General features: G+C 44.5%; 2 protein-coding genes across 6 annotated transcripts; one reads left to right on the top strand and one right to left on the bottom strand.

Annotated features, from left to right (window-relative positions):
• Positions 1–120: 120 nt before the first annotated feature.
• LOC116180234 (ATP-dependent 6-phosphofructokinase) lies at positions 121–7,841 on the bottom strand. 5 transcript variants are annotated; one of them, XM_031500128.1, is made up of 19 exons: positions 7,705–7,841; positions 6,213–6,322; positions 6,068–6,152; positions 5,908–6,016; positions 5,714–5,862; positions 5,542–5,665; positions 4,330–4,416; positions 3,256–3,364; positions 2,901–3,089; positions 2,712–2,855; positions 2,523–2,657; positions 2,174–2,188; positions 2,094–2,114; positions 1,863–2,022; positions 1,667–1,812; positions 1,365–1,617; positions 955–1,179; positions 673–895; positions 121–622 (listed from the first exon to the last, which is right to left on the bottom strand). In XM_031500128.1, exons 2-19 carry the CDS (start codon positions 6,300–6,302, stop codon positions 484–486), a joined length of 2,403 nt encoding a protein of 800 aa, XP_031355988.1. In that variant the 5' UTR covers positions 6,303–6,322; positions 7,705–7,841; the 3' UTR covers positions 121–483. The 5 variants fall into 5 exon arrangements, with proteins under 5 accessions (XP_031355988.1, XP_031355986.1, XP_031355987.1 ...); XM_031500126.1 differs by lacking the exon at positions 7,705–7,841 and adding an exon at positions 6,373–6,518; XM_031500127.1 differs by lacking the exons at positions 3,256–3,364; positions 7,705–7,841 and adding exons at positions 4,145–4,253; positions 6,373–6,518.
• Positions 7,349–8,303, top strand: LOC116180237 (GPN-loop GTPase 2). The gene has a single exon (XM_031500132.1). The coding sequence runs from the start codon at positions 7,372–7,374 to the stop codon at positions 8,269–8,271; it is 900 nt and encodes a 299-aa protein (XP_031355992.1). The 5' UTR covers positions 7,349–7,371; the 3' UTR covers positions 8,272–8,303.
• Positions 8,304–9,988: the final 1,685 nt, after the last annotated feature.

Below are 9,988 nucleotides of genomic sequence, written 5' to 3' on the forward strand. Positions count from 1 at the left end.
GAAGCTTTAGAAATGTTTGGAAAGGTGCTGAGAAAGTTACAGAATTTGTAAGACTGAAAATCTGTTGGTGCTGAAAATGCCACAGAAAGAAAATGGCACTATAAAATGGTACCTACTTAACTAGTAGAACTTTTGTGGCTTTATTGGCCTACGACAACAATCACACTTAAATCATTAACACTTACAAATCTAAATAAAGTTACTCTTGAAAGGATTAACAATCATAAATGAGTCTCACTTTATAAGTTAACCTATAACCTAAAAAAATACTGTTACAGTAAATTTAAGAACAATTCAACAATCCAAAATCAGTCAAAATATAGTATTGCTGCTGTATAAATAACACAATTGAATGGGGATGGGATACTTTCGGTCACTTCTGACATAAAAAGCGCTATCTAAAAGAGCTATGTTGCAATTCGTTTCTTAAACGAAAAATAATACTAAAATGCGACCATTCGCACAAAACCATGTGTAAACATCTTATAGTTGCTCATCGTCTAGTATTCTATCCTCAACGGTCATATACATTCCCTCCTCTTCGTATGTCGAATCATGTTTCGCCAAGATTCTAAGGAGCGGGCGCAGTTTTAACCACCACTGCTCCTTTGGGATCCTATGTCTGAAAGGCGACAAGAGTAAGCGATCGAGGCGACACCGGGCGGCACTTACTCAAAGTTAGTTTGCGGAACCAGCTCGGTTAAAGGTGTGAGCCGATACTGACGCCTAACGATTCCGAGCAAAACGGCGCTATCGTCCGACGTACAGCTAATTTTGCCGTTCTCCGCCACGTTGTCCTTCAGGATGTTAACCATCCATTCGACGCTTTTCGCCGCCATTTTCGTACCCATGTTTCGATCGAACGGCGTCGGCGAACCTCCCTGCTGCATGTGACCTAACCCAACAAATACACGAGTCGAGCGCCACCGAGGGGGGGGGGCTGGGGCTACGCACCTAAAACGTTCATCCTGGCGCTGAACAGTCCCTTCCCCTCCTCCGAGTAGAGGCGGTAGATAAATTCGGTGTTGTAATTCTCGCAGGCCTTCTCGTTGCGCAGTATGAGGCCGCGCTGAACGCCGTCGGACATTTTCGACGCCATGTGGTAGACGTCCTGCTGCAGGTCCTTGATGGAGAACTTCTCCTCAAAGATGTAGGCCGCGTCGGCGCCGCCGGCCAGTCCTGAACAAAGCGCGTGAGTAAAACGCCGGCGATACGTTTCTTTTTTGACACTTCTAACTGCTGATAGATGTCGTCGTCTCGAATGTTTACAAGGACATCTATCAGTCAAACGTACAACTAAAATTAACGAAACGAGAAAGAAAAGTGACAAAAATAAACGCATCAACTAATCGTGTGTGACATACCGGCGAGAGTCGCCAAGTACCCGCAGAATCCGCCCATGGTTTCGATGATGAAAACGCGCCGCTTCGTGCCTTGAGCCGACTGCCTGATACGATCGCATATTTCCGTGATCTCGTTCAGGGCCGTATCGCAGCCCAGGGAGAACTCGGTGCCGGGCACGTTGTTGCTAATCGTGCTCGGAATGACCACGATCGGGATCTGGAAGGCCGGGTACTTGGGGCGTTCGTGCACCATTTGAATAGCCGCCTGGAACGCCTACGAGCAAAACTGCAATCTTCGGCGACAGGTCGCGCTAAGTGATTACCTCAAACCCGCCGATAATGAGAAGCCCCTGAATACCAAACTCGGTCAGCTTTTTCGCGACCTGATCGATTCGCGTCCCGGGCAAAGTGCGCTTCGTGCCCAGAAACGCTCCGCCGGCTCCCACCCAACCGGTGACGTCAGACCAACCTGCAAGTCGGCGTGATTAAGACGGCCGTGAGCCGAGAGAGATAGCGCACCCATAGGTTTAACATTGCCGTTAATTAGTCCTTCAACACCGTCGTGAATTCCCAACACCATGTCCCCCCGATAGATGGCGTTACGTACGAAGGAACGCACGGCGGCGTTCATTCCACAAGCGGGCGCGCCGATGTGCATTACGGCGAGAACGTAACCCTCCTGCGAACATCCACGAAGTTACGCGAGTGTAGGCGAAAGTTAAAAAGCACTAAATATAGACCGATACTCACCGAGCACCAAAGCGAGTCTTGCTATTGGGAGTGGAAAAATGTTACAATTATTAGTACACTACGGGTAAAGCAGGTTTTACCTTGTGCAGGTCATTCTGTGGGCATTGGAAATAAATTAAGGCTGTTAGTTTGCGTTTTATAAATGAAGTCGATTCAGCACAAGGAAGTGTGGTTTAAATTTATTGTTTATTTAGTTGCACAGACAACCCTCATAAAAGATAGATCTGACAACACCGCCTCACAGGGACTACAACATTATAAGGCCACCCAGGAGACTAGGTCAAATACCCCCCCCCCTCAGGGAAAAAACAGCAATGGGGGGGGGGGTAGGGGATATGGAAACGCTTTAGATACACTTCAGCTAAAATGATCTCTTACATCTCATGTGCGCTATCGTATCAAATAAGCGCTTAAAAGAGCTATACCAACCTTTAAATCGCCAGAGTCGTTAAACGAAGACTTGGGGGGCTTCAGCCTCGTCAATAGTTTGTAGGTTTCCAAGTTTCGCTTGAAGGATTTCCCCCTGAGCTCGACGGCGTCCTCCCACTGCTTATCGGCCATTGCCTGCGCGCGCATACGATTAAACTTCAACTACGAATAGGGCGCGCCTTCGATTACCTTAGCGACCGCCTGCGTGCGTTTCACACAGTCCATCAGCGGAAGCCGTATCGCCTGATTGCCGTCGAGAGAAATCACGCACGGTTCCGTATTCTCGTCGGCTTCCATTAGGGCCATGACAGCTTCGGCGCCCATGCGACATCCCTAGCGGCGTTATTGCAAGGCCGGCGATTATTCGATTGAACTTACCAGGATTCGGTCGAAGGCGGAGGGGCTGCCTCCGCGCTGCACGTGTCCGAGGACCGTGATGCGAGTGTCCTGTTGCAGATTGTCCTCGATCACCTTCTTCACCTGCCCGGCGGTGATCGGCTCGCCGTGACGGTCGATCGCGCCTTCCGCTACGATTATGATGTTTAGACGTTGGCCGGCCATCCGCTCCTATTCGCAATAAAGCCTACAGTACAATTTAAGGCGACGCCTAGACGAGTAAAAAGCGAGAGCAAGCTGTTAATTTAAAAAAACTTGATGTTAAAAAGGTAAACTCGCCGCTTTGCACAGCCGTATAATTAACCTGCCTTCACCATTTATAAGTAAATTTAAGTACCTGATACAGCTTGGTACATAGTTTCTCTTGCCAATTAAGAGGAGCGGGATCCTCTGGTATGAAGACGTAGTCAGCTTCGCTAGCAAGTGCCGCCACCAAAGCTAAGTAACTGGAACATTTTCTCTTTCCGAAATCCATACAATTTCAACATAATCTACTGGCTGTTTGCATGTATACGAAAGCGTAGAACGGACAAAGTGACCTATAAATTCTATAAAATAAAAACGGCGGGCGCGAGCCTTAAGGCGAATATTCTTATACGAAACTTTTTGCGCATGCGTTCACCTGATGTTTACAATATGCGATATGCTTGTCTTTACTAGAAGCATTTGTGGTTAAAATTTCAAAAAAAATCTCTATAAATAACAAAGTTTACATTGCGCATGCGCACATTAATCTTCATAATTTGTTCGAGGGCTATCTGGAAAACTGTAGTAGTTAAGGCCTCAGACGGACGGACAGAGAAAGCGGCCATAATAGCGCCTTCCAACACCAGTTGGAAAATGCGCTAAAAAAGGCATCAGAGATTGTTGAGGCATTTGTTTTATTTGAAAAAAAAAAAATCAGTTTTGATTGTTTCTACCACTTAATTGGAAGCGCCCTCTAACGGCGAACTTAACGCAAAAAAAAGAATCTCGGTTTCCAAGGCCACCTCTTACTTTCACTTTCACATGCACTACGTATCATTAGCTACACGGTTTACAATTTGCAATCTAATTCCAACACTCTCGAGTCCTGGAATTAGCAGCCTTTGTCCAATCGACGCTTTCGCCTTTGAAATACGGCAGCACAAACGTTGTAAGTGTAAGCGTAAAAAGTGAGGTTAAAAGATTAGAGTTTTAGTTGAGGGAGGATCGGCAATTAAGTTTGCGCACGCACACAGGCTAACCTGGTCCAACTTTTTACACAGCCGCGTCTCCCAATTCTCGGGAGGGGGCGATTCGGGGCAAAATACGAAATCGGCCTCCGTCGTCAACGCAGACACCACCGATAAATACCTAAATCGAATAAACAACGCAGCCAGTAGATAATTAGTAGAGAGACGGACGTAGCAGCGTCAGTTTCTTATCTTACCCGCAATGGCGTCCCATCACTTCCATGATGAACGTGCGCTGGTGGGAGTAGGCAGTCGAAATTATGGCGTCCGTCGCTTCAATGATCCTAAAAACAATTGGCTTAGCTTACAATTTCACCTTGTAATAAGTGAACAAGGTCTTAAACAAGTTCTATCCTTTTCTATTAAACAAAAAATGAAAATTAAAATCATAAAAACATGTTTATTTTAAATTTTGAAGATCGAGTAGTGTTAAAAAATTCTGACCTTTGCAGAATATGGGCAGTTACGTTCTCTGAAAAAATTGAACCTTTAGCACTTCAAGTTTAATAAATAAAGTCAACATAGCAACAAAAAAAACAAGTTTATTATTAATTTTTAAGATGGGGTTGTCTTAAAAATCCTGCAAAAATTCTCAATTTGATAGAATATAAGCATTTCCATCCTCTAAAAAATTGAGCCATAGACGGTTCAACTTTAAAAAATAAAGGCAACATAGCAACAAGTTTATTTTTAATTTTCAAAGTCGAGCAGTGTTAAAAAACTTGAAAAAAATTCCGAACTTGTAGAATATGTAGAATTAAAAATAAACAAGTTGTAAATCGGCATATGCATGATTAAAGCGCATTTTTGGTAATACAGGTCAGTATTTTATTAGCGAAGTTTAAAATTATCGATCTCACGAGTAATTTTGGCTGCGTTAAATAATTAATTTTATTTAATTTCAATTGACGGTACGTCTTCATTTTGTAAAACAAATCGCAAAGTAAATAATAAGTTTTTATACTGGTAACGCTATCTAACGGTAAAATTATAGTACCTCCGAAACCCATATCGAAATTATTTTCTTCAATTATCGATCTTACAAGTAATCTAACTCAAAATAGACTAGTGCCTGCACATCTACACTATAGCAGAAAGCTTTTAGTGAAAATTTGAATTCTCTAGCTATTGTAGTTGTGGAGATCTAACGCGGACAGCCCGCCTGCCAGCAATGACGAATATAATAGCGTATTTTTTTCAAAAATGCGCTAAAAATTCGATTATTTTTTAATTTTAAAAATGGAAGTGTTTCAACAATTCTGGAAATCCGATTTTTTGATTCTTCAAATGATTATTATTACCATTTTAATTGAATTATTCGCTACTAGGATAAGTGCAGTGGAATAAAAAACATCAAGAGACCTTTCTCATCTTTCAAGGTCAAATTTGCACTGCCAAGGCCTACTTACCGGTGCAAAGCGCTATCCGTTCCAATTGTCATATCCGTACCACAAAAATCATTATCAATTGACCCGACCAGTCCGGCTATATTGAGAATCTTGTACTTATTTCTCTGCTCGGCGGTAATTTCCCCTAAAAAAATCCCGTCAATTTATCCCCTTCTCTGGACTCACAACCTACCATTTTTGAGCAACTCATCGAGTAGGGACCCCCATTCCTGCCTGAACAGATTAGCCCCGGTAAGACTACCGTCGCCGCCGATTACGACCAAATTGGTAATTCCTCGACCGATGAGGTTCTTGGCGGCCTTCAACCGGCCCGCTCGTTCCCTACAAGTACGCTTTGAGTAAAGCAAACGCGACATAAAAACTCACCTGAAATCCTTACATCGAGCCGATCCGATGGTGGTACCGCCCAAGTGTATGATACTACTGACCGACGACCAGACCGCCTCGACAATGTTAGCGCCGCCGTCCACCATGCCTTTCGAACAACAAATCAGTCACGAGGACGACGAGCCCGTTTAAATTTTACCTTGGTATCCCTCCTTTATAAAGTACACTTTGCAGCCCAAGTAAATGGACATTCGTACGACCGCACGAACGGCGGCATTCATGCCCTACGAAGGAAAACAGAGTTTAAGACGCCGAGGGGGAGGGGGGGGGTCGAGCCGCCAAACCTGTGAGTCTCCGCCGCTCGTGAAGACCGCAATTCCCTTTCCTTTATGCGCGCCCCTTTCGATAAACTTGTGGGTAACCCTTTCTGCCATTATTTCTCTGGAGTTAACAGCTGAAAAATGACGACCTTTTTTAGTGGGACATAAAATACGCTTCACTTACCGCTCGCTATAAATAAATAATTAAAAGGTTGTTTATTTAATCGCCCGCTGATTTCGAAACGTTTACGAGCAGGGACGTGAAGGTGACCTTTGAAGCTTTTGAATTGAAAGGTGGTTGGGACGTATTAGTTCGAGAGCCACCGGTAGATGGCGGCGGAAGCGGCGCAAATTAAATTGGGGTAATTATCACGCGCTATTCGGCAATATCGTCGTGGATAAACTGTTGATTTACTCCTGTTCGATACTGGCCTTCGGCGTGGTCGTTGAAAGGGGGACATGTGAACATTTTGCGCGACTTAACGTGTCCTCGATGCAGGGGCGTCGTTGAGAGGGTGGCCAAAAGAGGCTGTGCCTCGTCGATATGTGGCTTTTGAAAAACAAACGAACTATATTAACCATACAGCATAAATGCAGGCATGCTGTCATTAAATGATGAAGACACTAACACTTTAATGGGCCGTAACCTATGCAATTCCACCTGGCCCGTAAGTACTAAGTACCCAGTCCGCCCCTGAACTACCCGTGGTATCTACCTTCATGCTGGTTACAACTTCAGACATGAAACAGCTAAACTGTCAAGTTTGAGGTTATCTTCGATGGAACTGCAAGATTTAATGCAATCATTATCCTTAAGCGGTTGCGATCAATCCCAATCGAAAACGTTTAACGTAACCGCTCTCGACATCGGTGAAAATCACACGGACATCGTCTACGGAGAGTTTACCAACAAGCATATGATCATAGCGACACAATACGGCAATATCGGAAGTCTACTACGAATTACGGTCGACGACGCTCTAACCGGCGATACAACGACCCCTGTCTACTCGGTCCACGTCATTTTCGGCAGCGACAACGAAGACCAACAGGCGGCCGCCCGTTTCATCGCCGAAAGTCTCAACATTCGCAAGCCTCTAATGCTATTCCTGTGCCTGAAGGATTACGAAAGTTCCACCGTGAATACGCTGGTGCGCGCGCTTTCCGAATACAAACAGTAAGGATGTCGTTAGCAAAACGGGTCCGCGTCACGCAGTCCTACTTCGGACAATTAATTATCGGCCCGCCCGGTTCCGGTAAAACGACATACTGTGCCCGGGCGAGGGAGTTTTATAGTGATAAGTTAAATCGTAAGTGTGACGTGATCAATCTCGATCCGGCAAACGAAAATATGGGCTACAAACCGGCGATCGACATTATGGAGCTTGTGTCGGTCGTGGACGTCATGCGAGATTTAAGTTTGGGCCCCAATGGCGCATTGATGTACTGCATGGAGTATTTGGAAGAAAATTACGACTGGCTTCTGGTAAAATTACGTGCGCTTAAAGACAGTTACCTAATCTTCGACATGCCAGGCCAGGTCGAGCTGTACACGCATCACTGTGCGATTAAGACAGTCTTCGGTAAGCTGCAAGAGATCGGTTATCATCTTTGTGTCGTGCACGTAGTCGACTCGCACTACTGCTCCGATCCGACCAAGTTTATCTCAACGTTGCTGTTGTCGCTGTCGACGATGCTACAAATAGGGTTACCTCACGTTAACGTGTTAAGTAAAGCGGATCTTCTAAGGAGGCATTCGGAAAGTCTCGATTTCGGCTTGGATTTTTACACGGACGTGCTGAACTTGGAGTACCTGCTCGAGCTGTTGGACGAGGGGCCCTTCTCGTCCAAGTTTAAGAAGCTTAATGCGGCAATCGTAGGTCTGATTGAGGATTACAGTCTGGTTGGGTTTATTCCGATGGACGTTCGATCCAAACGCAGCCTACTCGCCGTGAAAGACGCAGTGGACAAAGCCAACGGATATGTTTACGGTAGCGGAGAGGAACGCAGCATACAGGCTTTGCTGTCGTGTGCGGTAGGTGCGCGTACCGAAGATGAAAGATTAGATACTGATTTTATGTAATTTATTCGAGAAAATACACTAATTCGCCTTCGGCTTTTGTTTTTCTAACTGGGCCCTACAATGAAAACATGCGTCAGTTGCCTCCTTCACCAAACTCGACCTTACCGAAGCTGCTTGTTGAAGTCATCTTCGATGTTATCGTCCTCCCAATTGTCCTCCCAGACGCTTATATCTTGCTCATCCTTGTCTTTTCCGGTCCAGTCTGCAGAAAGTAAAACTCGAATACAAAAGGCAATTGGAAAACTACAAACCAAACCTTCTACGGGAAATTCTTCAAATTCGTCGTCTTCCTCCAATAAACCAAGATCGAGTTTCGGTTTTTCACTCATTTTTCAGTTTTCCTTTGACAAAGAATTGCAATGTGCAAAATTGAAAAATTTGCTTAATAATGGCTGTCCAGTGCTGCCAACACAACGAACAGTTACTTTAGTGAGAAATGCCAACTGTTATATACAGTGTGTATTTGAAGTTTGAACCCAATGATACCGGTGTATACACTAACTCAATGAAAATTAGGAACAAGGTACAAAAAAGCAAATGTACATACGGTCCTTTAGGGTTTGTTTTATAAGTATTTGAACGTCCACAAGAACCTTTAAAACCCGTAACACTCTTTGATAGTGTGAATCCTAAAATCATCAAATATTTTAGAGATTTTCAAGGATTAAGAAACATTCTTAACTGCCCCTAAAAGCTCTTGGGCTTTTGGAAACACATTTGGGAGTTCTTAAAGGTTTTTCACCTTGTCTTTCGCCAAGACTTTTTTTGACACTGTCAATACTTTAGTACCCGTCCTCGTTTAATTCTCGAGTCTCTCTCAGTTACAATTCCCAATGTAAACTCGGCTTTATTCTCCGTAATGTCTGGGGGCTTTTGAATTTGCGGTTGGCATCCGCCCTCTCCAATCTCCATGGTCCTGATGCTTGTTTAAATTTTATAAAATACTCAAAAAAGTAATTTTTGAATCAGCCTCGCCAAATTTGCAAAAAATGTCCGATCCGTCTACAAAGGACTCGACGACGACGAAAACGCCTATGGTTTACATTTGCGGAGGTAAGCAATTCATTTTGCGAAAAGTAGGGTTACGACCTTGTTGTTGCCACGGTTTCCAGAGTGTCACAGCGAGAACGAGATACGTCCGAGGGATCCAATACGATGCCGAGAGTGCGGCTATCGCATAATGTACAAGAAACGTACCAAGCGATGTATCCTTTTTACCTTTGCATTTAAGCATCATGCAGTCTAAGTAATCTTTTGCTCGGGTCGAAGGTAGTAGAGCCTTCTCCCCATTAAATTGTGCCCTAGTTCCTTAACCGAATACAGTAATAGTCTTCGATGCACGATGAGACCTTTCCAACTGGATCCGGATCTGTAAAGTGTACTTATTTATGTTTTTATTAATTAAAAAATCCCATTTTGTAAGTCCTAGAAAAGTGAAAGTGCTGTATCGATTTTACACCTAGTAGTGCCGTAATGGCCAAGTTTCAAGGTCAATGCGCACAAGGCGAACGCTACGGCTTTAAAGCTGCCCTCAAGGCCGTTCAATCGATCAATAAGGCTGTACGCATAATTCGTGCCGCCATTTCGGGATAGCGCCGCTCAAGTTTAGTGTGTCACGCACATTTCGCCTTTTTTGGGGAATAATTTCCGTTCAGCAGCCCTTCCGAAGGGGGGGGGGGGGACTTTCTCTCGTCCAACGCAGGGTTTCCGTGTTTGT

Source organism: Photinus pyralis, unplaced genomic scaffold, assembly GCF_008802855.1.
Source record: "Photinus pyralis isolate 1611_PpyrPB1 unplaced genomic scaffold, Ppyr1.3 Ppyr1.4_LG9, whole genome shotgun sequence".
NCBI lineage: Eukaryota > Metazoa > Arthropoda > Insecta > Coleoptera > Lampyridae > Photinus > Photinus pyralis.

Excerpts from the sequence above, each read along its gene's own strand:
- LOC116180234 (XM_031500128.1), bottom strand. The coding sequence starts at position 6,302 with ATGGCAGAAAGGGTTACCCACAAGTTTATCGAAAGGGGCGCGCATAAA. Across the intron at positions 5,863-5,907 it reads GCTCGATGTAAGGATTTCAG|GGAACGAGCGGGCCGGTTGA; the intron begins GTGAGTTTTTAT and ends GCGTACTTGTAG. Across the intron at positions 896-954 it reads CGCCAGGATGAACGTTTTAG|GTCACATGCAGCAGGGAGGT; the intron begins GTGCGTAGCCCC and ends TTGTTGGGTTAG.
- LOC116180237 (XM_031500132.1), top strand. The coding sequence starts at position 7,372 with ATGTCGTTAGCAAAACGGGTCCGCGTCACGCAGTCCTACTTCGGACAA.